The sequence below is a fragment of the Lissotriton helveticus genome, chromosome 11, assembly GCF_964261635.1.
Source record: "Lissotriton helveticus chromosome 11, aLisHel1.1, whole genome shotgun sequence".
Taxonomy (NCBI): Eukaryota; Metazoa; Chordata; class Amphibia; order Caudata; family Salamandridae; genus Lissotriton; species Lissotriton helveticus.
In genome coordinates this window covers 485,591,283-485,619,260 of record NC_136072.1, presented here as the reverse complement: position 1 = coordinate 485,619,260, position 27,978 = coordinate 485,591,283, and the positions used below count along the sequence as shown (strand labels likewise).

Genomic DNA, 27,978 nt, shown 5'->3' with positions numbered 1-27,978 from the left:
GCAGCCCCGCCAGCAGGAAGCATCCCTGGTACGGTCCATCTCATGCAGCCGTTCAGGCGTTTAGTACCAGTAAGTCACTAGTTTGGTAAAGGTGTCCGTCAACCCCATGTGGTAAGCCGAATGTCGGGCGCCATAGTAAATGTCGTCCCATTCCTTGTTACTTAAGTTCCGCCCTAGTTCCCTCTCCCACCTCACCGTCCTGCGTTATAAACGTGTGAGTACCTGTCCAAGAGTAGTCGATAGATGTCCGAAATGAGTCATTTGTAATAGCCTCATTTTTAGCAGCCAATATTCGTATTTACTAAGCTTGCGGTTCGCTTCCCCACGGGTTAGGGGGTGGAGCGCCCAGTGTCGCCCCTGAAGATACCGAAGGCGCTCTGTTTCCGGTATGCCATAGACCTTCCGGAGATCCTCGAAAGGTGTCACTCCATCACCCGAATACATGTGAAAAAGGCATCTGCAGCCCGCAGGGCGCCAGCGTGCGAATGCTCGAACATCTCTGCCCGGGCCAAAATCAGGGTTCTCTAACAAGGGCGTGAGAGGTGACGGAAACGTCGTCAAGCCGTGCCGGGTACAAGTTTGATCCCAGACCTCAAGCGGGACTCTCGTGATAAAGGAGGCGTACAATTTGGGGGGTCGGTGGTGTCGGCGAAGGAAGGGCACCTCCTGTAACAGACGCCCCGCCACCGCCTGATCCTGGAAAAGCCAGTGTCGTTCCAATTCCCATTTACTCCATTCCACAAGGGTCCGGAGTTGGGTCGCCTGATAATAGAGTTGTAAGTCCGGCAAGCCCAGGCCACCCCTCTCCGGGGGAAGCATCGCCAACCTCAGCTTAATCCTAGGCCGTTTCCCATTCCAAACAAACTGCGCCAACTCGGATTGCGTACGGCGGATCCAGCCCTCAGGGGGGGCGAAGCAGGATAGCCCGAAAGATGTACAAGATCTGCGGGAGGATCGTCATCTTCACCGCCGACATCCGACCCAGCCAGGAAAGCGGGAGATGTCGCCACCGTCCCAATTCTGTGCGAATAGTGCAACTGAGGTTGGCGTAATTAATACGCACCGTATCCTGCAGTGTGGCCGCCAGCTGTATCCCCAAGTAGGGGACGGCACCGTCTGCCCAACGGAAGGGGAACTGCGCTTCCAACGAAGCACATGTCTGTGCTTCCAGGGAAAGATCAAGGGCCAATGATTTTGCCATATTAACTTTAAAGCGGGAAGCCTTTGCAAACGCATCCAGGAACGCCACGCCGGCCGGTAACGAAGCCGCAGGGGAGGCGAAGGAGAGAAGGACGTCGTCGGCGTATAAGCAGATCGTGTGGATATATGCCCCGAATGTAATCCCCCGCACCTTGGGATCCGTTCGCATAGCCTGTGCCAGAGGTTCCATGTACAGCGCGAAGAGCAGGGGGGAAAGCGGACACCCCTGCCGGGTTCCGCGCTCAATGGGGAATGTGGGCGACGAGCAGCCGTTTACTCGCACCGATGCTGTGGGGAAGGTGTAGCAATTCAGGACCCATGTGCGAAATTTAACTACCAACCCCGCCCTGGTAAGCACTTGTTCCAGGTACGGCCAGTGGACACGGTCAAACGCCTTCTCCGCGTCTATCGCCAGCATCATAAATTCGCCTGGCAACCTAGTGGCCCGCTCAACCAAGTGGAGCGCCCTTTTAGTCTTATCGACAGTCTGTCGCTCCGGGATAAAGCGGCTTGATCCGGGTCGACCAATCCCTGCATGAGTGGACCTAGCCGCGCCGCCAATATGCTAGTATAGAGTTTGAGATCCACATTAAGGAGTGATATAGGCCGGTAGGCTCCACATTGCGTTCGGTCCTTCCCTGGTTTGGGAATAACTGATATCGTGGCACCCATCAGATCCCTTGGGATAGCACCGGTATCAGAAAAGGAATTAAAAAGGGCGGTCAATAACGGGGCAATCTGGGAGCAGAAGGTCTTGTAGAAGATGGCAGTGAAGCCATCCGGACCGGGCGCCTTAGCAAGTTTGAGGCGCGAGATCGCCGATATAACCTCTTCGGGGCGGATCGCCCACTCCAGGAGCTCCGACTGATCTGACGACGAGGACGGAAGGGACACCGAGTCCAAAAAGGCCACGCTGTCTGCGGGGTCAAGGCGAGCCCCCGCATATAACGTGGTGTAAAAGTCGCTAAAGGCTTTTGCTATGGCTCCGTCTTCGGTCACTTTCTCCCCTCCCTGTGTGTGGATCTCCTGCACTGTGTGTCGCTGCTGTAGCTCACGGAGGGCGCGCCCCAACAGCCTCCCGCACCTGTCACCCCCTGTGTAATACGCGTGTCGCACTCGCAATGCCCCATATTCCGCTCGGTCCTGGTCCAATGCTGCCAGCTGTTGATGCGCTAGCGCCCCCGTCCGTTGATGTATCTGTTCCAATTCCTTCGTGCGGGAAGAGAGCTCCTCCCTCTTACGTGCCCGCTCCGCATTTTCTGCCGCCGCGATCGCTATAAACTCTCCCCGCAGGACCGCTTTGAGAGCCGCCCAGTGAGTGCAAAGGGAGGTGTCCGACGGCCGGTTGTGCGTTAAGTAGTCAGTTATGGCTCCTTTAATTTTGGCCACTACTTCCTTTCTATGTAATAAGGTATCGCGCAATCTCCAACAACGCGCGCCGCGCCAAAGAGGTGGAAAGGTGAGCACAACAGAAAGAGGTGCGTGATCAGAGAGCGCCGCTGCCCCTATCTCCACGCTAGACGCTAGCGCTCGAAGCGAGGCAGATGCTAGGAAATAGTCAAGGCGCGCATAGGTCTTGTGGGCGTTGGAGTAGTATGTGTAATCCCGGACTCCCGGGTGAAAGCATCGCCACAAGTCAGTCATTCCTAGTTCTTCCAATCTGCTCCCCCCCCTCTGAAAGGGTGCCGCCTGTGTGGTCCGCTGCGCTGATCTGTCAAGGAGGTTGTCAAATACTAGATTAAGGTCTCCCCCCACAAGAATGTGTCTGTCAGGTGCAGAGGCTGCCTCATTAAGCGCCTGGTGGAAAAACCTCTCCTGCCCCTCATTTGGTGCATATACCGAAATAACAGTGAAGGTGTCTGTTCCTAGTGAGAATCTGCAGGACAGTAAGCGCCCCTTAACCTCGGTTCCCCTGTGTAACACCCTCCCCTTAAACCGCTGGGACACCAGGATTGCCACCCCTGTCGTCTTCGTGGGTGCAGAAGAAAAGAATTTTATTGGGAAGTGACGGGACTTGAGCCTGTGGCAATCTTTAGATAGCAAGTGCATCTCCTGGAGAAGACAGATGTCTGCTTTGGAATTCTCCAGCAGGGACAACATAGCCCGGCGCTTCACGGGGTTGTTAAGCCCGCGTAGATTCAGCGTGAGCATGCACAACTCAGTCGCAGGCATAAGGAAGCATCCCCCTCACTCGCTCCAACACACCGACCACTGGCCTACTCGCCGGCCACAGCCTGTTCCGCAGTTGTTCTGACCACCAGTGACTTCTTTACCCCAGTTTCTCACCAACGACCCTCACCCTATTACTCTCACACACCCCCAGCCATACTCGGATCCGGAACCCCCCCATCCCAACAAAACTGCCCACCCAACCATGAAGTAAAACAATCACAACTATCCCCCCTCCCAAAAACCCAGAGTCAATGTCCATCATCCTAAGACGAATGGTAAAGTGTCACCTCAGGGAAAATCGACTGCACCACACTCACGAGTCCCGGTCTCCCGCCGACAGCAGGTCCATTACTACCAAACCCACCCAAGCAGTGTAGGGCTGTATTCGACTCTCAGCTGGGCTGGGCCACCTCTGGAGTGGAGGATACCGCTGCCACGGCAGCACGCTGCCCCTCTTCGATCGCCGCTGCCGGAGGCTTGTTGACTCGGCGTCTTCTGTGTTGCTGCTGCCATCTGGGCCGTCCATCGTCTCTGTCCGGTGTGGGATCCGCTTCTCCGTCCGTCTCCTCCGGTGGATCGATTCCCAACAATCTGCAAGCCTCTGTCAGGGATCTCAATTGGAACATCTTGTTGTCCTTCTTGAACATTAGTCGGAAGGGGTGACCCCAGCTGTAAGGAATTTTGTGCTGCTGCAGAAAGGCCGTGACCGCCTTGAAGAGTCATCGCTTCTGCAGTGTAATGGCGGACGGGTCTTGATACAAGACTGGAGCTTGTCCCCTGTAGGAAAGAGGATGCAGATGCCTGGCCCTTTGCACAATCTCCTCTTTAGTGCGGAAGTCCTGTACACATGCCAGGATATCGGGTGGGGGGCCTTAGGAGAGCGCGGCGGGCCCACTCTGTGCACACGGTCGATACGTATCTCTTCCTCCGGCGAGCGTCCCAAAATGTGATTGAAGAGACCATTAGTGAAGCCCAGGAGGTCCTTGGTGTCTTCCGCCAATGTCACTCCCTGAATGCGGACATTATGGCGCCGGGAACAGTTCTCAAGGTCTTCCATATGAGCTTGCAGGTCCACATGTTGGTCGTGAAGGCGGCCCACTTCTTGGCGCATCCCCTCTATCTCCAAGTCCCTGGAATCACTTTTAGTTTCAAGGTCCGCAACTCTTTCCCCAATACCGTCCATGTCTCTACGGACCTCCTTAATCTCGTCCGTGAACTCTTTCTTCAGGGATTGGATGTCCTCGCGTAAGGCGGAGAAGAGGGACTCCAGGAAGGCCTTCGTTATCAGGTCTTTGCCTTCCGATATCTCCGCTGCGGGCTTTGGGGATCCGGCCGCCATATCCTTGGCCGGGGGTCTCACCTGGGCCGACGCGAAAAGGTCCTTGACCGTCCTCTCCTTCCGGTTTCTGGCTGCAGACATCGTGGATCTGCTAGGGTCACCCCTGTATGTGCACTGTTGGCTGGTCTTCTCTCAGACCTCCAGCCTCCCGGTAGTCGCCGCCGCGGCCCTCCAACTCCCGCAGCCGTCTTCACCCTACACCAAGAGAAGGGCCTCACTATCTCTGGCAGTCACGACTGCCACTTCCTGCTACACGTCAGGCACTGTCCGCTCCTCCGATGCTCTGGCGTATGACCACCCTCCACTGGTCCGTTCACACTCCCGTGGCTAGCTCCAGGGCCTCAACCACATCGTCCCGGGGCAGAGCCAGGCACCAGCGCCACGCTCCGTTGCCGCTACCTCATTCGCCTCGGGGTCCTCACCACGATCACAGGGCCGAACCCCAGTCTCAGAGCTCTCCAGGCTCTCCTCCGCATGTCCACAACAACACCCCAGGTCCCAGTTCCCGCATCGGGCAGTGTGCGGTAAAAGGCGCGGAACCGGCACCCCCGTCCACTGCTGGAGACGCTCCTTCGCGGTCCCGGCGTGGGCCTGTCTCTCTCCGCGGAAGCAGCCGGGGCCCTCCACCATGTGCCCCTCTATTTAGTCACTGCTGCCAAGGCGCCCGGACCAGTCCACAAAATGGCGGCACCCCTCGTCGCCCCCGCCGATCGGCCAGGAGCTCACCTCGTCCGCCGTTGTACCCGGCCGTCCGGCTCTCCGCCGATCCTTCTGCGGGCCTGTCTCCCCTGTGGTCGAGGCGCTCACCACTCGGCGCCGGCCAGGACCCCCGCAGGCCGACGCCGTTAATGCTCGTTAAAATGGCGGGCCGTCGGAGTGCTGCCTCCGTCTTCCCCCTTGCGGCCCAGAGCACCGGCCGTCACTCCGCTGTCTGTTTGCGGGCAGCCACAAACCACCTCCGGTGCCTCCGTGGGGATCCCACCTCAGCCAGGGCAGTTCCCCGCCGTCTCCTCGACGCAGCCGCCTCGCCGCTCTCCGCTGCAGCAGCCACCTCTTCCGCCCGGCTGCCGTCTCCATGCCGCCGTTCGCCGCCTCCACGTCCGGACCGACAGCTGGACACCCCCGATGCTCCCCGAGGCCGCGGGCCCGTGCTGATAATTGCTGTCGGCAGGAGCTCCAGGGAAGCGCGTCTGATCACGCCGCCATCTTGGCCACGCCCCCCTGCTGGTTGATTTTAAAGCAAGGTGCCCACTGAAAAGCTGAAGCCTTTTGAGGAAAGCGGGAAGAGAATGTGCCAGGCCATCCAGGGTGACCAGAACATTGTCTGCGTAAATCACTAGGGTATATGTGCGTCCCATCCGAACTGTACCCCCAAAATGCTTGGGTCGTCACGGACTCTCTGTGCCATCTGCTCCATGTAGAGAGAAAACAAGAGAGGGCACCCCGTATGTGTCCCTCTGCTAATGGAGAAGGAGTCTGACAAGATGCCGTTAACCATCACTGCTGCCCATGGTGCGCTTATCCATTTACAGAACCGATTGCCACTCTCAATTTGAAGTTATTCATTACTTCATTATCCATCCCTCTCTATTGAGAGCATTTTATTTCACAATGTACTCTAAAAGTAGTCTTGAAGTCGCCCTGAACATTTTGGCAATGATCTAAAGTGTTTTGTTGCTTCAAAAGTAATTCATAGTCCCCTATCTATGTTGTTTGTTTTTCATTTTTTGTTGACTGATTCATTAATGGTCTTAGCTTTACTCATAAAGGGCCATATGTATGAAAATGTCCATTTGCAATTGTCAAATAACGTTTTTTTGCGGAATTGGAAAATTTACGATTCCTTATTTTGCAAGGGGTGTTTTGTGTCATACATTGGACACTGCTGATTTGCAATCGCGAATTTCGGCGTTTGCGATGGCAAAATTGCCTTCATACATATGGCCCTTTGTCTGCGTTGAAAAAGAAAAAGGTTAGTGCTCAGTCATTTTGTTGTTTCCAAATTCATATAGCCTCAGCCTTCTGGGGTGAAGAAATAAAAAAAAATCAAACAAAATGGTACCCTGTTGTGATGCTGGTGCATGCAAGTGTGGTGATCGAGGCGTGCACACGTTATCACACAGCATCATGCCAGCAGTTTCATCACAGCATCTTTTTTTATTATTGATCTTTTATAAATCCACAAAGCTAAATGTTTTTTGCTGATGCTGTGTGCACTGTGGTAAAAAACTAGATGAGACCTGTTGACTTTGCTGATGCTTGTATTTCTTTCTAGCTGGTTAATTCATTTTATTCTCGTTGCACTGCTTATCTTTTATCCCCAGAGATGAATACATAAGTGTTCCTTGCCTTTTTTCTAACTTGTGGGTTGAAACTAAGTCACATTGTCGTTGCAGTTTAACAGAATTTTTAAGGCAGTTCTTTTGTCATTCTTTCCTAGGCTTGCTCACATCAGTTTCTTTTTCTGTTTTGTGGCACTTTTCTGACATCAGCTTTGTAACTACACCAGTCAATGCATTAATTGGTTACCTAGGTTTTGCTTACTTCAGCTTATAGCTGTGACTAGCCATTCTAGGCTCTGGAAGTACCCCTTGGTTGTTGGTACTTTATCTCCCCTTTAGTTTTTCTCCTTTATTTAAACAAGCATTTGCAATGCAACAGGTCTCGCATTTGTGAGAGATTAAGCTATTGTCATTGTAAATGACAATGCCTTTTATTTATATGTTTCTGCTAATTAACACATAAATAAAAGGCATTGTCATTTACAATGCCAAAAGCTCAAACCTTTGTACATGTAAGACTTATTCAAAGAAGCGGCCGCCATTGTCCTGGGCTGCTCGGAAAGTGGAAGCACGCATGGCGCGCTGAATGTTGCAGGAAAGCATGTCGTGCCTGCAGTAGGAGAAACTCATTAAAGAAAATAGTGCTTACAGACTAAAAAAGATGTACAGTGTAACAACCGAAGTAAAAGGGCCAGTCCTCATGGGAGGTTACAAATGAAGACAAGGCGGTACTAAGGAGGGACTAACAAGTCTATTAACGAATCTGAAGCTAGCATTTATGAAGGGCAATGGCACAAGCCAATGACAAATATGGGCGGAGAGTGGGCGGGGCTTCTGTTCCATACTCCAATACAGCATGATGCTGCGCAAACGTTGCCCAGACCCGACCTAAAAATAGCTGCTTACTTTGCCATAGTAATATAATCTAAATCCCACTTTGTATCCCCCTGTCCTAACCTTACTTGCTGGTCTTGCCTCTGCATTCACGCCTGGGCACTGCTTTCTACTTTGGTGCGCTACTGCTGTTGGTACTGATTTTCTTGATGCAATTTGTATGGCCTGTTCCTCCCTTCTGCTGCCATGTATTATGAGCCCAGTACTATTTTACTTGTTTCTCTGTTAGACCAACTTTACTCTCTGAAATCAGGTAAAGTTGTGGCATCTATGTGAAGCCATCAAGTCTTTGGGCAAGAGTTGTCTTCTTTGATCCGACAAGGTGCCTCATTCACCTCATTTCTGCTCCTGTTTGGGTGTCTGCAGTGAAGTACCAGGCGATGTTCCTCTTGTTGCTATTGTCTCTACAACACTCAACAATTTTCACCAGTTTGCCTTAGGGACATTGTGATAATGCTCATTCGATATGGTTTCTTTTGATTGTTTAGTGGAGCAAATGTGAATCAGTTTCTCCTTTAGAAACACACTGGGATTAAAAAGCATTGGCAAAGCAAATATGCCTCTCCTAGGAGACTCATTGGCTTTCCTAATGTTTTTTTGGTAATCTTTATTTATCATTTCACGTGCATACAAACAATATAGCAGTCATGAGTATCCAAGTGCATTATAAAACAAGCCTTGGTACAACCGTATTGAAGAGATACATAGCATTGTAGGTTGTGCGCTAAAGTGCGAGAGATCAATTGAGTGCCCACACCAATAGTCTTAGAAAACAAACACAGAATGCCAGCAGTAGACATTGACAGTACAACTTCAGGCTTTTAATTCTCATGCATGCAAGTTACCATCTCAAACCTGCAAGTCTGTGTCCACATCCCCAGGTGCAGGCCATCTCGGCATATTATTCCTAACTACCTAATACTTGTGTCCCCTGTGGTGGCAACACCTCCCCTATTGTTATTAACTTCATCACCTTCAGACTTCCTAATGCTTTTAGCAATGCTGTACTTCATCACGGCTGCTGTGCAGGCTGTCTAAAAAAATTAATTAACGCAGCCGCTGTCTCATTTTATAGGCGAATTGCATGCTTTCAACATGCATGCGTGCCTACAAACTGACACAGACATATATTTTCTTTCTATTTACTGATCCAAGGTGGATTGGAAAAAAAACATTAGCGTGAAAGCACTTTTTAAAAATGTAGCACCAAAACACATTAAAAAAATTAAATGAATAAGCAGGTTCCTCAAAAAGCACATAGAAACAATTTAAAATCTATTTGATAATGTGATTTGCCCAAAGTGTAGTGGAGCAGTTCAATAATAGGATCGTTTGGTAAAAAGTTGAATTACTTTTTGGTTGTTGCGTGCCAGATTTGTGAATCTTGATGAAGTGTATGCCCTAATGGCTTACCGTTTTTACTGGGTTACAGCCAGAAGTGTATTGCACTGAATTAAAACTTAATGTATAGAACATCTTGATAAAAACGGATTCTTTTTTCTTGCTTTCTCTTATTTAGAATTTCCTTGCCACTGAAGATGCTTTTATAGACTTGCCCATTGGACCAGCTCCTCCTTACACTCCTTATGCCACTGTCCCTCTTCAAGTAAGTGTGTTATCCTGGAGACCAGCACTCACAGTTGGTCTCCTGCATGTATGGGTTTTATAAATGCCTCGTTGGCTAGTAAACTATATGACTGTGCTTTCCTTTTCATAGTTGGGAAAATATACCCTATTATTATGTGTTATTTACTTGTTTTGTTTTTATTTAAAAAGTTATACCTCCAGCATTCCTTCTCTTGTCATCCTCCTGTAGTTTCCACCAGTGCATTGATGGACATGTTTATAAACTGTTCTTGTAACTCACTGTCGTAGAAGAAGGGGGTGGGATCTGGGATGTGGGGGAAAAGCTTTTGGGTCATTGGGAAAGGCAGCTAAGTAGTCTACCTGGTTGAAATAGGCTTCAGGTAGTCATTGTGTCCTCACCACAGCCGTTCTGGCACATGTCAGTTTGGGTGCCTACATTACCAAGCCTTCTCAGCAGGGCTGTTGTACTAGTAATGCAAAGTACCTGGTGTTCTTAGCAGAGCTTTTATAATTCATAGAAACGGTCAGCTATAGTATCTCAGTAGAATCACAGTGGTTTATTGTAATATTACCAGCGTCTTTCAACAGTGCTGCATACAAGTAATACACAATACTGTCACATCTCCACAGGATTGGTATACTAGATCTTCACCCATTATACAGTGCTCGGAGATGGATAACTCATGGTACTCACATGTCTACATATAAGTTCACCCTCATCCAGCTAAACAAATTGTTGAGCAGCCTCCAAATCCCAGATTTCCACTGTGTTAAAAAAAAGTGTGACCAAATAAACGGGACATAAGCATACTCAGACGTTTTGCTTTTATCCCTGCCCTTCCTCATGTCTTATCTTTTCTATCTTTCGTTTTGCTTGAGTCGTACATGAAAGTACATTTAAAAAATGCCATGCAGTACATTCAAATTTTTTGTTTTTTATGTAAGCAACTCTTTGAAACAAACCTAACTAACATGATTAAATATGCTACAGACAGTGTTGGAATTGAATAAACTGTCCAGGAATCCATAAATCGGAGGTCAAGATTTGGCAGTGAAGAATGGATGGAATCATGAGGGGTGAAGCTTGAAAAGCAGAGTCTGACAGTCTACTTAAATATTTATTTAATAAAGCCAGCTTAAATGAAATTGGCAGTAAGGGCAAATTTGATAGCAAATCTGTTCTAGCTTATTTGAATGGTCACAAAGAGGCTACATATTTTATAGGATTAAAACACCTGCTTCAGAAATCTTTCGGTGCCCAACAATTTTGAGGGGAATATATTCCCAGTAATGTAACTCTGGTGTTTACTGCAGTTCTGAGCGAGTTCTGTGTTTTGTTCAGTCACAGTTTTGACTCGTAAATTATCATAGAGGTCAGTGTGCCTGCTGCAAAGCACTTTGGGCAACATTCAGATCACACATTTGTATTTTATGTAGATAGCTAAGTGGGCTACTGCTTTTGACACTGAGATCATTTTGATACTTTCAGTTTATAAGTTGCAATTCTAATATAGCATAGTGATCTATTAACCAGCATCAAGTAGCTGCCTGTAAACAGTAAATCAGTGGTTTAAATCCTTATTGCTTTTATCTCCGTCTGTTGTTATCCCAAGATTTGAAAGAAAGGCTCCTCTGGGAATGAATGAAGTCTTAGTATAGACAACCTCAATTACTGCTGTAGGTTTTGTATCCTGATTTTCTGTATCTCCTGACTGTTCACTCTTTTTTTTTAAACTTTATTTTTCAATTTTACAGAATACAAACCCCCCCCCCCCCCCATGGCATCGTTAAAAACATTTGTATACAGATCGACGGACTCATTATGGCACATTACGGATTAGGACAACATCTGGAAGCACGCAAGCTCATGTGGTACAGCAGAATAGCAAGCAAATAACAAATGACATCGTGAGGAAAACAGGCCAGGCCCTGCTCCATGCACTGTTCGGGTAACCCCTCAGTGGACTCCTCTCCCCTCCCCCTCAGCCTCCGATTCTTGCGCTGAAAATAATTCGCCACTAGTCCCTTCAGAGTCACTCTGTGACGAGTGCCCTTCCGTAGCCAATCCAGTCATACACATGGCACGCCACGCCCGCAGGTCTTCTTGCAACTTTTCATCTCTCCTAGTGTTCTGCATGTGTGTTTCCTCGGCAAGTGTCCATTCCCTCACATCCTTAACCCATTTGTCTACGTCGGGGGCCCTCTGTCCCATCCACGTTATGGCGACCCTGCGCGCCAGCACTAACATCAGTAGCAATAATTTATATGAGAGCTTCCGTTTCCGTGGCTTAGGGACCAATGCGGTGATGGATTAAACCCAGATCTTTTGACTGGGTGTGAGTGTTTGATTGGTTCGGATGCTCCGTCCATCACCACCCCCTTTTGTACCGCTAGGGACCAATGCCAGCAGACAATGTAAGTGTGTTAGTTCAATCCGGAGGCCAGTGGTGGCCGTTATGCGACCTACAACCCCTGTCCAAAAGCTGCCCACCAACGGACATTCCCAGGCCAGATGCAAAAATCCCGCCTCCATCGCGCTGCACCTGGGGCAGTTATCCCTCCTATCCTCCGAGAAGCGGCTCACCGACTTCGGAGTGAGGTAGGTACGGTGAAGGAAGTTGAAATGAATGAGCTTAAAGTGCGCATTACAGGACACCCGCCGCGTCAAGACCCCATACGCTCCCGCTGCCCTTGGTCCAAAGGCGCTCCCAGGTCTGCCTCCCAGGCCGCCCATGTCGGTGGCACCGGAGGGGCGGAATCACGTTTCATAGCCGCATACAGCAAGGCTATCAGCCTGCGTCCTCTGCCGCAGGACAGTAGGATATGTAAGGTATGGGTCATCGGGGGTATCTCCGGACACTGTGGCCAAATCGAGCGCACTATAGAACGCAATCCTTGGTAATGCAAGTATTGTCCTCCATTAAGGCCAAATGACTCCTCCGCCTGCTCGTACGTCACAAAGCTCTCCGAGGGGTACAGATCTGCTAGGACCTCGCAGCCCCCCTCTCTCCATTCGCGGAAGGACATATGGTGGTCTATTTCTTCCATGGGGGCCAGTATCCAGATCGGTAGATCCCTGTGAAATGGCGCCGAGCGTATGATCCTTTCTATAAAACTTTGCCATACGCCTGCTGTGTGTTTCACCACAATGGGTAGCTCGACTTTGGCTCCCGACCCGCGCATCAATGCCAACCGGAGCTCCTGCACTGTTGCCCTTCCTGCTAGTAATCGCGTCTCCCATACATCCGCATCTGCAAACCATCTGGCAGCCGGAAGTAGCTGCGCTGCATAATAGTATAGATCGAAGCGCGGGGCTTCCAATCCCCCCTCCTCAAAGGAGCGCACGACAGTACGGAGGGCCACTCTGCTTCGCCGACCCGCCCAAAGCAGGGATGTGAGCAGCGTATTGAGGGTCCGAAAAATCCTTGGTGGAAGAGGGTACTACGTGTTCTGAAGGACATACAGTGTCCTTGGAAGCATCACCATCTTAGCGACGGCCAGTCGCCCCATTAGGGACAGTGGAAGGGTGTTCCAAAAAGACACGGATTGCTGAAGAGACGTAATCACCCGGTCTATATTACCGGCAAGGGACTGCTCCTCTGTCGAGGTCACATGGATGCCTAGGTATCGAAAACTGGTCCGCTCCCATCGCAGTCCAAGCTCTGGCAAGTCCTCACTTACTACGATTAAGCCGCAAGTCCGACACCTCACCAAAACGGTCCAGGTGTTTCAGTAACGTCGGAAGCGCCTCTCTTGGGGTTTTCAAGTAAAACAAGGCATCATCCGCATAAAGCGACAGCACATTGCACGTGTCCCCCACCTGTATACTCCATTGCCTCATCTCAGCTCGAATCTTGACAGCAAACGGCTCGATGGCTAGGGCAAAAAGTAGTGGTGAGAGGGGGCATCCTTGTCTAGTGCCCCGTCCCAGCTGCCACTCCTCCGATCTCGCGGCTCGCAGACGCACCCTGGCGCGAGGGGAACTGTATAAGATACAAATCCAACGGCCGAAGTTGGGCTCCAGGCCATCTTCCGGAGGACCTCCTGCAGGTAGCCCCAGTCAACAGTGTCAAAGGCCTTGGCCAGATCTATGGAGACCAAGACCGTCTGGTCTTCCCTACCTCGTACCTCGTGTTGGATGTGATTCAAACGTCTCAGATTCATGGCCGTGTTCCGCCCAGGAATTAAACCGCATTGATCTTGGTGCACTAAATGCTCCATATGGGGTGCTAGCCGGGTGGGCAATAATTTAGTCAGAATTTTGATATCCGTATTTATCATGGTAATCGGTCGGTAGGACGAGGGGTCATGCTTGTCCCCCCCTGGTTTAAGGATCATGCATATTTCCCCCTGGGCCATGCTCTGTGGGAGATCTCCACATTCAAACGCCTCATGGAATACCTGCAGCAGGAGTGGCGCCAATACGTCCCGGAACTCATGATAAAACTTCGGTGGGAACCCGTCACTCCCCGCTGACTTTGCACGCGGCAACTGGGCTAGTGCCATACGAACCTCGGCCAATGTCAGGCGCGCATCCAATTCCTCCCGGTCCGAATCCGAAAGGGTCGGCATCTGCAACCCCTGTAAGTAGGGGAGGTAAGAGACCCCGGAAATACTTGGGTCCGCCGCGTATACTTGCTGTAAATGGGATTGGAGCACCCTAAGGATGGCCTGCTCCGAATAGAGCACGTCGCCGTTCAGGTCCCGCAGGGCTACAATACACTCGGGGGTCTGCTCTCTCCTCAGAATCCAAGCCAGGAGCCGCCCTGACTTATCACCCTCCCTATGAAGGCGCTGCCTATATTGGCCCAGAGTGTATTTGTCGAGCCTATCTAGGATGTCATGCAGCCGAGCACGGGCTGCCTGTTCCTCTAGCCTCTGTAGGGCACTAGGGTCCGCTATATGCTGGGCCTGCAGGAGGGTATCCTCCGCTTTCTGGAGATCTTGGAGGAGCTGTTTCCGGATGCCATAGGTAAGCCCCATACAAGCGTCCCTTACTGCCGCCTTCAGGGCCTCCCACTTGGTGGCCGCGAATATGCCTCCCTCTCCCCAATTGAGTTCCACATAGTCCCCAATGGCCGTTGCCACGTGCGCTTTTCCCACTTGGTCTCGGAGGATATCTACTGGAAGCCTCCAAGTGGGAGGGCGGACAACCGGGGACCCCCACTGAACCATGCAGGCTACTGGGAAGTCGTCTGATAAAAAACGAGCCTGGTGTGTGACATCCACGGACATGTTAAGCTCAGCATTCGCCACCAAGATTCTATCGAGGCGACTGTAGGTGTTGTGTGTGGGGGAGAAGCAGGTGTACACTCTCTGTGCTGGATTCTGTAGGCACCAAACATCCACCACTCCTATGTTTTCCATGACCTCCCTGAGCTGTACAGTCATACGGGGTTTTGTGCCCTCCCGAGGTGACTGTTCACTCTTAACATATAATGTCTACAAGTATGAACGATATGTGATTCCTACACCTTAAACGAGTGGCGGCCGAAAGTACCAAAGGTTTGGGGGTGGGTGGGGGGAGCGTGGGGGGAGACATGGGGTAATAATAATGAAAAAAACGTACCTGACGCCGCCGCCCACCTTCCGCCTCGTATCTCTCCTGCTGGCCTCTTCCTGGGTCCCAGCAGCCCCTGGGACAGACTCTTAGCCAAATACCTGTGCTGCAGAGCAGCATGAGGATTGGCCTGAGCAGGCACGAAAGACGCTCTGTTCAGGCCTGCAAGTCTGTGGGGTTTTTCCAGCCCGGCTGCTCAAAGCAGCTTGGCTTGAGAAAACCTAAGTGCGCATGTGTACATCGGTCGGCCTGAAATGACCGGCCAAACACACATGAGCACTTAGGGAGTGCACACACTCCTCCTCCCCCTCCCATGCCCTGCTTCTCCATGCTCAAGCTGGCTGAGAGCCGGCAAACACAAAAATAAAGCGATGCTAAGAGCATCGTTCAACGTTTTATTTTTCGGTTGTTGGCTCTGCGCCAGGAAGTGGGGCAATGCTCCTCCGCTATTGCGGAGGAGCCGCCAGTGCCTTAATCCCAAATTGTCTTAAGAAGATATCATGTACATTGATTTACACACTTGTATGATTTATTGTGTCTCTGTGTGTGATGGAAAACTCTCTGACATATTTCACTGGGATGAGTAGCACCATAAAAGAACTAAATAAAAAATAAATTAGTAGCTGTCATTTAAATCATTATTAGTGTAATTACTCATACACACAGATAAGTCTTCCATTTTTACAGTGCTTGCGCATTTCTTGAACATAGTCAAAAACCTGCCTTCAAGTCATAGCTTATCAATTCACAAGTACTTTAGGGAAACTATGTGCCTTTATTTCTTTCATTACATTGGCATCTAGATAGTTAGGCTCCACATGGCTCCCAACCAGGATGATACTTGAACAAAAGATAGGCTGATGGCCCTTTAAATCAGGCCTTTGCTTGTGCCCGGCTCGAGTGAAAATAAGAAAGGCCCCTCGCTGCCTGCAGGTTGCTGCACCAAACCAATGCAGACATGTACGGGCGGTGCTGAATATGGTCCCGGTGTTGGAAAATGACACCAGGACAAATTTCAAACTTTTCCTGAGGTTGACTGGATCACAGATCAGGCCCAGAAATAGCAGCTAGGAACAGGATCCTGTGTCTGCTTACAGTTTTTGTGTGTTCACAGTGCCTCACGTTTTTGGTGTGTTTAAGAGAAAGCTTGTGAATGTTTCTCGAGGTAGGTTAGGGTAAATTAATGCATATTGACTTAAACTCATCTGTGTCCCATAGTGCTGTACTTCCCTATGTTTTCTCCATTTACATCACTCTGCGGCTACTCACTTAGCAAGAGGCCTCAGGAAGGTAAAGCCATATGCAGATAGCGCATTGTCTTTTTAAGTCTAGCATAGAGACAGCTTAAGCTGTGCAGCTTGCCTCATATTTTCAAAAATATTTATAAGAAAAGTAGTCCACTTCAGTGCAATAGCTGGCAGGCCTATCTGTGCTTTCAGTTTTGCTGTTCTTTCATGTTTTCTTTTAAATTTATTTTTGAGATATGACATTTTGTACTTACTTTTTATTTGCAAACGTATGCACACCACCTTTAGTTTGCAGTAGTTTTACTTTGTATTTCTTTTACCCTTTAATTTCTATTGCATATGTTTGCCAAAAAAACAAAATATAAAAATTCAAAGGGTTGCCAAAGCCTTACCCATTGGCTTGCCAATACTTGCTTTGTAATTCGATGCATGCTTGCGGTCTGTGTCGGCCACCCAATTATGATGTGTTGCAGGGCAGACCGAGACAATGTGCCGTCTAATTTCATATAGAGCCGGGAAAGCAATAAGGATACTTGTACCTGGTCGACAGCTCTGGTCTCTCTTTTCACTTTGGTCTTTATTTTTACAGCGCGCTCACACTCTTCCCACTTTGCCTTCTCATCTGTTTTGTGCGGATCCTGATCCGTTCCTTATCCTGTCGGTGCACATTCTCTTCCGTCTCCATCTCTCTCTTGCCAGGACTGTTCGGAATTCCCAGCTCTAGCATTTTAATACACCCCCACTCTCTTCGTCCCTCCAGGCTGTCCTCCATCGCTCTCTTCTCATTCGCTCTCTTCTCAGTACCGCCCCGCTACATCTCAGGAGAGCTTGATCTGGACCACGGCAGCATGTCTTTCGAGTCCAGACACCTCTCCTACCAAACTCTCCTTTTGCAGAGTTACAGGTTCATGCCTAAGAGGCCTTGGATGACTTCGAAAAGGAGCAAATGATTATGATAAATGTCCGCATTCCAATCCATCTGATTGATCCAATCTTAACATACAATTCTGTTTGCTACAAGGGATTATTATTTGAATGTAATTATTTTAAGGACACATTTAGGTGATTAACTTGTGGTTTTATGAAACTAGAACCAACCAAATAAAATGTATTGAAATTAGACTATTAAATCACACAAATAACTTTGTTACTTTACTGCGTAGCATGTGACTTTCAGGTACAATTTGTTGTGATCACATGACCAAGAAGATGGTGTTTACTTAAATATGTTTGTATTTATTGTGGATGAATTAGTGTGGCTTTTATAGTCAGTTAGTTGCATTATCCATTGCACTAAGTCTCAATTTCCAGCCTCTGCCGTTGCAGAGGTCAATTGTTGAAAAACGTAGGACTCACGTCTATGATTAGCACAGACGTAAGTGTTTTGTTGCCAGGGAATCCTCTGAAATTCACACTTTTCCCAGCATACACTAAGACTTTCATGTGCTATTTATTCCGTTGGTTTTGTCCCATTGACCATAGTTCGCATGGCAGAAATATGTAAAGCAGGTTTTTTTCCCCACAGGACAGACATTTTTCTAACCCAACCCCCACATGGAATAGGACAGTTTACACTTGACCCTCCCATCCTGGAAAAGTACTTACTCATTGCAGAATTACTATTCTAGACATAGAAGCGACCTCCAAAACATTCTGTGAATGTTCACTAACATTGCCTGTGTTGACCCCACCCCCAGAAGCGGCTCATGTCCCACTCGATGTTACACAGCTACCCAACAGAGAATTTCCCTATTGTCAGGTTGTCTGCTGCACTCCGGTCTGCATGAAGTAATACCCACTAATGTCAATCCTTTGAATAGGGATGAGGGAATTTCTAGCCCACAGGTCAGTTCCTTGCTCATGCTAGCCTTCACTACCCACCTAAAGGCCTAGTATTCTCCGTTTTGCTGTGCAAATCATCTATATACCCGCTGCCTTCATCTCTCATGATATTCAGCAATTTGTGTGCAGTGATCCTGATAATGCCACTTGACAGGTCAGTTTTCCACTCCTTGTTATTTACTTGGCACTCCTTGTTTCTTGCCATCAGCCCCAACATCTTGCCACCCACAGTGTTCCCGCTCTGTTACACGGAGAACAGGCTGCTTTTTACCTGGAACGTCGCATTACAGAATGGCTATGCTTTAACAAACATATCTGCTTGCCTTGTTGTGTAAAGAGGTGTTTGTAGCCAAATTCTTGTGCACAGTTTTGCATCTAAAATTTGTTTTTTCCTTAGCAGGCTTATGGTTTCCAGCAGTATCCCGGTGCCTATCCTCCTCCAGGAACCCAAATTGTGTATGACGCAAATGGACAAGCATATGCCGTACCCTACCAATACCCATACCAAGGTAACTAGACATCTCTGCTATTTCTCCAAATTATGAGTACCTGTTAGAAATGAGGGGTCTCTAATTGGCAAGGGTTTGCACCTTTGTCCAAATAGGGACCCTTCTTCCTAGTCAGGATAAGGGAGTTACACTTCTAAAATAACCCCTGCTCCCCCCCTTGGTAGCTTGGCACAAATAGTCAAGCTTATCTTAGAGGCAGTGTGTAAAGCATTTGCACATAACCAACAGTAATACAGTGTAAGCACTACAAAAGGACAGAACACCAGTTTAGAAAAATATCCAACATTTTTATATACTTAAGACAAGGCCAAAAACGATAAAAATCCACAATACAGTACTTCAAAATCTTCACTTATCAAAATATGCTTTAAAAATAGTTCATTGATGTCGATAGCACCATCGGGGGCTATCACGGCCTCGTGAGCAAACAAATCCAGACAGTTCTGGCTGACCGCGGCGTCAGGGGCCAGCTACGGTGTCGGAAAGACCCACGAACAGTACCTTTAAGAAATGCACATCGTCGATGACCTCTCGTTGAGCATCCGAAAACAAGGCGTCGGCAGGCATCGGTTCCGGAGGTCGGTGCAGGAGTCGTCGGGGGCCCTCTAAGTCACACGCGTTGCAGTTCGATCTCCTCTCTGATGGAGTCAGGAGCACTAGCATCGGCAGGCATCGTGTGCTGCGGTGCGAAGTGCAGTGGTGCTGCGTGCGGTGCCCTCATGTCGCGGTGCGAGCAGCGGCTTGGTGGCGGCATCAGATGGCGTTGTCGGTGAGACCAGGTTCGTGGTGCGAGATGAAAGCGGTGCTCGTCACGGTGCTGGCAGATCACGGTGCAAGCAGCGTTGTCGTAGTTGCTGAAACATTGCCGTCGATTGACGAACTGGAGTCGATAGCGCCGGCGTCGGTAGACCAAGGCTGCGGTGTAGGATGTGGGCGATGCATCGTGTAACTTTACGAGTGGTGCCCTTTAACCACGGTGCAAGCAGCGGCGTCGATTTCGGAGTGGAGCGGCGGCGTCGGGGATACCAGGACATCGTGAGGCGGTGCGAAGTGCGTTGCCCACAGGTCGCAGTGCGAGCAGCCGCTCGGTGGCGGCGTCAGCAGGTATTGTCGGTGCGACCAGGGTCGCGTGCGGCAGTGCCCTCTGCGGTGCCTTCAGGACACCGAGTTTGCAGCGGCGTCGTAGACGTAGTCGAGATGCTTTTCTTCATTTGCAGCACAAAACACACAATCCCCAGTGCTGAGGGCAGAAGAGCTTGAAGTCTTTGCTGTTCCTGAGACTTCTTGAACAGGGGGCAAGCTCTACCTCAAGTCCTTGGAGAAACTCACAAAAGTAGATTGCAGAAAGTTCAGTCCAGTCCTTTCACTGCCCAAGACAGAAGCAGCCACTGCAGACCAACACAGCAAAGCACACAGCAAAGTGGTAGTCCCTCCTCACAGCTTCTCCAGCTCTTCTTCTTGGCAGTCTTCTTGATCCAAAAGAGTTCTAAAGTTCTGGGGTTTGGGCCTCAATATTTATACCACCAAATCCTTTGTTCTCTGAAGGCAGAGAGTGTCCGTACCTAGTCCAAACCAGTTCTGGGTGCATTCTGCCAGTTCACAACTTCTTCCTTCGTCAGTGTGGGCCAAGGTCATCAGGCGCACCACAGGAGGTGGAGCCAGCATTGTGGAAGCCAGACACAGCCCTATTAAGGTCCAGGTGCTACTAATCCCACCAATCCCAATGCAGATAGGTCTATTCAGCCTAGTGCTGAATCACCCTGCCTCCTGGAGACACCACAGCCCCTGTTACTCACAAGCCAGACATGCAGTACACAACCTAGCAGAGGCAGGCTAGATGGTTAGGCAAGAAAATACCTACTTTCTAAAAGTGGTATTTTCAAACACAGAATATTAAAACCAACTTCACTAAAAGATGTATTTAATCGTTCTAAGTTTAGGCATACTAAATTCGTTTTTCCACCATGTTCCCTGGGTCAGTTAGGATTATGAAATCTTATAATCAAACTGCCCATTCTGGCCTATGGGAACAGGTAGCCTTGCAATAGTGAAAAACGAAATTAGCTGTAATTCACTATCAGGACATGCCACTCACACCAGGGCATGTCCTACCTTTCACATACAATGCACCCTGCCCACAGGGGTACCTTGGGCGAAACAGCAGTCCCAGACTGCACACAGGCTCTGCAATGGCAGGCCAGAGTTGCACTTTACGGGCTGTTTGCGTGGTTGGCACAATCCAGTGCTGCAGCCCACCATCAGCATTTGATTTATGGGCCCTGTCACGTGCAGTGCTCTTTACCAGGGACTGACACATAAATCAAATAGGCCAATCATGGAAACACCAATCCATAACACATTTTCCTACAAGAGCACTTGCACTTTACCACTGATCAGCAGTGAGAACAGTGTGCAGAAACATTACACCAGCAAAAACAGAGTCAAAACCGGGAGGTCAGAAAGCAAAAACTCAGGGGTAACCTGCCAAAAGATGCCAAGTCTAACACATGTCCCCTCCAGCTGAAAGTTGGGAGAACTACCCAAACTCCTGGGAGTTCTTTTCACTAAGGCGAAAGAACCTGGACAAACCATCTGCGCAGGCGTGTTCTGTGCCAGGGCGGTGTTCCACTGTAAAGTCCATTCCCTGTACGGAGATGGACCACCTCAGCTGTTTTGGATTTTCACCCCTCATTTGCATCAACCATCTGAGGGGCCTGTGGTCTGTCTGAACCGGAAGTGAGTCCCAAACAGGTATGGTCTCACCTTCTTCAGTGCCCAGACCACAGCAAAAGCTCTGTTCACTTGGGAGTAGTCTCCTTCTAAGGAAGACTACAGGCTGGGCTAGGCCCTCTTCATTCAGTTGTGAGAGCACCGCTCCCACACCATGCTCTGAAGCGTCAGTCTGCACAACAAATTTCTTGGAGAAGTCAGGTGCCTTGAGCACGGGCGCTGTGCACATGGCTGCAATCAGGGCTTCAAAAGCTTTTTGGCAGGACTCAGCCCAGATCACCTTCATGGGCTCCTTTCTGGAAGTCAGCTGTTAAGGGGACAACAATGGTGCTGTAGCCCTTAACAAACCTCCTGTAGTACCCAGTGAGACCTTAGAAGGCTCTCACCTCTGTCTGGGTCTTGGGGGGCTCCCAAGCCAGAATGGTGTCAATCTTGGGTTGTAGGGGTGCCACCTAGCCGCTTCCTACTTGGTGTCCCAAGTACACCACAGAACCCTGCCCGATCTGGCACTTACTGGCCTTGATCGTGAGGCCTGCTCCCTGCAGATCCCTCAACACTTTACCGAGATGCTGCAAGTTTTCTTCCCAGCTGGAACTGAACACAGCAATGTCATCCAGGTAGGCAGCACTGAAATCCTCCAGTCCAGCCAACACCTGGTTGACCAACCTCTGAAAGGTGGCAGGGGCATTCTTCAACCCAAAGGACATCACCTGGAACTGGTAATGTCCTTCTGGGGTTGAAAATACTGACCTCTCCTTGACCCCATCGGTTAAGGTAATCTGCCAGAACACAGACGTTGCTGAGGAACTTTGCAGCTCCCAACTGATCAATGAGCTCATCAGCTCTGGGGACGGGTTGCACGTCAGTCCTGGTGACGGCATTGAGCCCACGGTAGTCCACACAAAATCGTAGTTCTGAAGTGGCACCGGGTGCAGCAGCCTTTGGGACCAAGACAACTGGGCTGGCCCAAGGACTGTTGGAGGTCTCGATCACCCCTAACTCCAACATCTTAGAGGCCTCCTCCTTGATGATGGCCGTGACCCGGTCAGTCAACTTGTAAATCTTGTGTTTTACGGGAGGGCTGTCACCAGTGTCCACGTCATGGGTACACCAGTGAGTAACTCCTGGGGTCAGAGAGAACAGTGGGGCGAACTGTCCCAACAACTGGTGGCAGTCCCCCTGCTGCTTTGGGGTCAGTTGAGGGGAGAGGACCATACCTTTTACTAACCCATCATGCTCCTTGGTAGACAGGAGGTCAGGGAGAGGTTCACGCTCCTCTTCCACCCCATCATCTGTTGCCAAGAGCATGCTCACTTCGGACCTCTAGAAGTGGGGCTTGAGGCTTGAGACGTGGAGGACCCGCAAAGGGTACCTGAGAGTCCGTAAATCCACCAGATAGGTGACGTCACTTTTACGCTCCACCACCTCAAATGGTCCAGTCCACTTGTCCTGCAAGGCACAAGGTTCCACTGGTGCCATGACCCACACGTTTTTCTCAGGTTGAAACTCGACCAGAGTGGCATTCTGGTCATAACATTCCTTCATTTCTTCCTTTCTTCCTGGCTTGCTTCTAGGTTTGCCTGAGCGAGTTTCCTGAAGCAGGCAATTTGACTGCGGAAGGCCAGCATGTAAATAAACACATCCTGGGGATGCTGCCCACCAGCCTTCCTTCACCAAACTCAGAGGTCCTCTGACAGGGTGGCCATACAGGAGCTCAAAGGAACTGAACCCAATAGACTTCTGAGGGACCTACCTGTATGCAAAGAGAAGGCATGGCAAGAGGACGCCCCACTAACGCCTCATGGGTTCTGTTAGACCCTTAATCATGCCCTTACAAGGTCTGGTTGAATCTCTCCAACAGTCCGTTACCTTGGGGGTGGTAAGGAGTGGTGAACTTGTAGGTTACACCACACTCCTTCCAGAGGGATGTCACATACTTGGATTTGAAATTGGTCCCCTTGTCAGAAACCTCCTCTCTTGGGAACCCCACGTTGGAAAAGATCCCCATTAACCCCCGGCCCACCACTGGTGCCGTCATTGTCCTGAGAAGGATTGCCTCCGGGTGGCATGGTCCACCAAGAGCAGGCTGTACCTGTTGCCCATGGCTGTCTTGGGATCCAGTGGCCCCAAAATATCCATCCCTACCCTTTCAAAGGGTGTTCCAACAACTGGGAAAGGCTGGAGAGGAGCTTTGACCTCCCTCCCACTCTTGCCACTTGCCTGGCAAGTTTGGCAAGACCTGCAGTGTCCCTCTGACTGCCTTCGCATTTGGGGCCAAAAGGCCTACCAAAGGCACGTCATGAGCCAGACCCAGTAGGAAGGTCCTGAAGCGCTGGGGTACCAACAGCACACGGGCTGACCCAGGCTCAGCAACCTTAGGCTCACTATAGAGGAGACCATTCTTCCAGTAGATCAGATGTGATCCGAACTGATCACCAGCTGCCTGGTCTGCAACCTGCCGCCGCAGACCTTCGAGAGAAGGGCATTCTTTCTGCTCCTTGCAGAATTCCTCCCTGGTGGGACCCCCTTCTTGCTGCCAATGGATCAGCTCAGAGATGTCCCACAGCTCGGCTACTTGTTCCCCTGTAGGCACCGGGGCGTCCCCCTCAAGGTCAGCCTCCTCCCGGTCCGTGGGAACTTCAGGGGGCGGTTTCCCGCCCCCCTGCCCTTTCTCTTGCCGGGGACTTGGGCCACTGTTTCAGGCTCCAAGTCCTCTTGATCACCCTTTCTGGCTGCCATTGACCGAGTGGACACGCATGCCCCCTTTTGTACCGCTTTGTTCGCCTTAAGTTGGCAGGGTATGCTCAGACGTGAGTCCCTTGCTCACTTTGGCACTGGATTCAAGCAAGCCTGGCTGAAGACGGCTGAAATGCTAGAAACCGGTCCTAGGAAGCTTGTTTCCGGTCCAGGGAAGGCATGGCTTGTTAGTTCTGGCTGGACTGTTCCCATGAGGCACAGGGTCAGACTGATTTGCATATGGCCATGTCTGAACTGGGGAGGCAGAGTGGGCTAAAGAATGGTGATGGATTAAACCCAGATCTTTTGACTGGGTGTGAGTGTTTGATTGGTTCAGATGCTCCGTCCATCACCACCCCCTTTTGTACCGCATTGTTCGCCATAAGTTGGCAGGGTATGCTCAGACGTGAGTCCCTTGCTCACTTTGCCACTGGATTCAAGCAAGCCTGGCTGAAGACGGCTGAAATGCCAGAAACCGGTCCTAGGAAGCTCGTTTCCGGTCCAGGGAAGGCCTGGCTTGACAGTTCGGGCTGGACTGTTCCCATGAGGCACAGGGTCAGATTGATTTGCATATGGTTATTTCTGAACTGGGATGGCAGAGTGGGCTAAAGAATGGTGATGGATTAAACCCAGATCTTTTGACTGGGTGTGAGTGTTTGATTGGTTCAGATGCTCCGTCCATCACCACCCCCTTTTGTACCGCTTTGTTCGGCATAAGTTGGCAGGGTATGCTCAGACGTGAGTCCCTTGCTCACTTTGCAACTGGATTCAAGCAAGCCTGGCTGAAGACGGCTGAAATGCCAGAAACCGGTCCTAGGAACCTTGTTTCCGGTCCAGGGAAGGCGTGGCTTGGCAGTTTGGGCTGGACTGTTCCCTTGAGGCACAGGGTCAGACTGATTTGCATATGGCCATGTCTGAACTGGGGTGGCAGAGTGAGCTCAAGAATGGTGATGGATTAAACCCAGATCTTTTGACTGGGTGTGACTGTTTGATTGGTTTAGATGCTCCGGCCATCACCACCTCCTTTTGTACCGCTTTGTTCGCCATAAGTTGGCAGGGCATGCTCAGACGTGAGTCCCTTGCTCACTTTGCCACTGGATTCAAGCAAGCCTGGCTGAATACGGCTGAAATGCCAGAAATCGGTCCTAGGAAGCTTGTTTCCGGTCCAGGGAAGGCATGGCTTGGCAGTTCGGGCTGGACTGTTCCCATGAGGCACAGGGTCAGACTGATTTGCATATGGCCATGCCTGAACTGGCGTGGCAGAGTGGGCTAAAGAATGGTGATGGATTGAACCCAGATCTTTTGACTGGGTGTGAGTGTTTGGTTGGTTCAGATGCTCCGTCCATCACCACCCCCTTTTGTACCACTCTGGCAACCCAAGCATCTCCAAGTAAGACTTGAACTCAACATCCTTCCATAAGGACTGCTCCAGGTCGTTCCCTAGCAGACAATCTACAGGCATGGTAGGGCTCACAACCACCCTCAAGGGACCTGGGACCCCTCCCCCCATTCAAAGGGAACCTGCGCCACCATACACTTGCAGTTTGTGACGAGTGAGATGAGGGTCATTTCTGCGGGATCCCCACCCTCCTGTTGGTACCCCTCCTCCCCATGCGCTACACTAGCCAACACCTTGGTCTGCCCATGGGTTGTGCCTGCGTCCCCTTTGGGCACTTGGAGTCCCCCTTCAGGTGACCCACTTGGTCACATGAAAAACACTTGCGGGGGCCGGTCTCAGCACCACGATGTTACACGGGGGCTGTGCTGAACGCCCCAATGGAGTTGTGACTCCAACCACGTGGAAAAAAACATTGGGGCATTCTGAACTCATAACGAGTTGCACACCCCTCAATACTCCTATCTTTACCCCTTCCATGTTTTTTAACGTTTAAATCCATCCCATAGGACTGGCTCCACTTCATAAAATGGCGGCAGCAACATTTTAGACAGCAAGTGGCCGGCCAATTACAGCACTCCTACAGCAAGTGGGTTCGCTTAGCACTGCGTCAGAACCGCTGATCCTTTGCGTCCACATATATATACAAATTTAAATTTTGGTTAATATCTTTAAAACTAATGAACAGATTAACACCACATCACAAAAAGGCACTTCCCTGGACCAACATCTGCCTTTCAGTTGAATTTGGTGTAGTTATGTTCAACTGTTTAGGCTGTAGTCGTGTCTAATGTTCTTATGGGAATTAACATGAGGAAAATGTGTTTAGGAAATCCCCCCCCCTTTTTTTCTCTGCCCCTGCTTGATGGATCGCCACAAAACTTCCAGGACAGCAGCTGGAGTGAGCGTCATACTAGTTTTGAAAATTTCATGAGGATTCTTCAAGCGACGCCAAAGTTATTGGCAAAACAAACAAGCATTGGCATAGCCAATAGGTCTCGCTTTTGGGACCTTATAAGTATTTAGCTATGCAGCACAATATGCTTGCATGGCTAAACACTTATAAGGTCCCAAAGGTGAGACCTATTGGCTATGCCAATGCATCCTCCCATCACTTTTAGCAAAAGTAAAGAAATTTAAATTTTAATGTTAAAAGGAAAGCGCCGGTGCCTCGATTATAGCAAAAGTAAAGAAATAGAAAAAAACATCTATTTCTTTACTTTTGCTATTATCGCGGCACCCTCGCTTCACTTTTAATGTTAAAAGTAAAGCGCGGGTGCCGCGATTATAGCAAAAGTATATATCTATATATATATATCTCCAAGTCATCGTAGTATCTCCGCACATGGCAAGAAGAGTGTGGTACCTGGAACTTCTGGCACCAGTATTTGTCTGCTCCTAAGTGAGAATTTTCTACTGTAGCAGCACGGCCAGGCCCTGCACATCTTAGACCTCCATGCATGGAGAATGAGTGGTGACAGTTGATGGCTTTTAATTTCCACCCATAATGGTTGGTGTCATTCTGGCAGCCATGCACCCCTCCCCTATGTCTGCATTTTAAGGGTGCTGGGATAACTTTGTTACCTGATGTTCCTTCCGTCATGTTCAACCCTTTCAAGTAAGTTTGTCAAACATCCTTCTGTTATTTTTTTCATTGGTCCTGTAAGGCCTAACTGTGGCTATAGTTAAAGGTTATTTGTTTACCCTTTCGTCCTTTTTTACTTCTACAGGATCAGCCATGCGTATTCAAGTAACCTGGTGTGATGCGGTTTTTTGAATGGACTGACCCACATGTTCCTACCAACACCTTTTGTGAAGCCGCAGTGGTGCCTAAATTTGTTTCTCACTTATCTAATGTGCACTCCATTCGAATCTATGCATAGTTGTCCCTTATGTCTCTTAACTATTAAAACAGTGTTCCTTATCGCAATCACATCTGCTTGATGAGTAAGTGAACCCCAAGCCTTATGAGTCCAACAACCATACACTTCATTCTTTCTGGACAAAGTAGTCTTTCGGGCAAAGGCGGCTTTGCTGCTGAAGGTGGTTACGCCCTTCCATATAGGGTAGTCTATCACCTTGATGGCTTTGTATGCGCCACCTCACCCCCTCTACGGAGGGGGAACAGCTTTACTGACCTGACCACAAGAGGAATCTTAGTTTTTAGATCAATCATACTAGAGAATACCGTCAAGATGACCAGCTTTTATTTTGTCTTCTCTGCAACATAAAAGGGGAAGTGTTGCAAAATAGAACCATTTTGCGGTGTAGTGTTCTATGCTTAAAGATCTGCTACAGAAAGCTTGCATGCTCATTCCTCCAGGGCGAAGGCTGCTACCACTTTGCTGCCATGTGGTGTGCCAGCCATGGACATTTACCAGTCTTATACATGTGCACACATTCACATGTTCACGAAGCACTCTGCCTGGATAACCGGGTCCAGCAGAACTGGCATATCGCCTGATATGTCCTGCAGGATTTCCT

The 27,978-nt window shown here is 49.7% G+C and overlaps 1 protein-coding gene across 2 annotated transcripts in view; it reads left to right on the top strand.

Annotated features, from left to right (window-relative positions):
• The window catches only part of PLEKHB2 (pleckstrin homology domain containing B2), a 173,877-nt gene that overhangs the window by 142,778 nt on the left and 3,121 nt on the right, over positions 1–27,978 (top strand). Inside the window, exons 6-7 of one of the 2 annotated variants that reach the window (XM_078666082.1) lie at positions 9,407–9,493; positions 18,524–18,632. In XM_078666082.1, the coding sequence (XP_078522208.1) occupies positions 9,407–9,493; positions 18,524–18,632 (196 nt within the window). Of the gene's footprint in view, positions 1–9,406; positions 9,494–18,520; positions 18,633–27,978 lie in introns of both variants that reach the window. The other variant, XM_078666081.1, reaches the window with a different exon arrangement.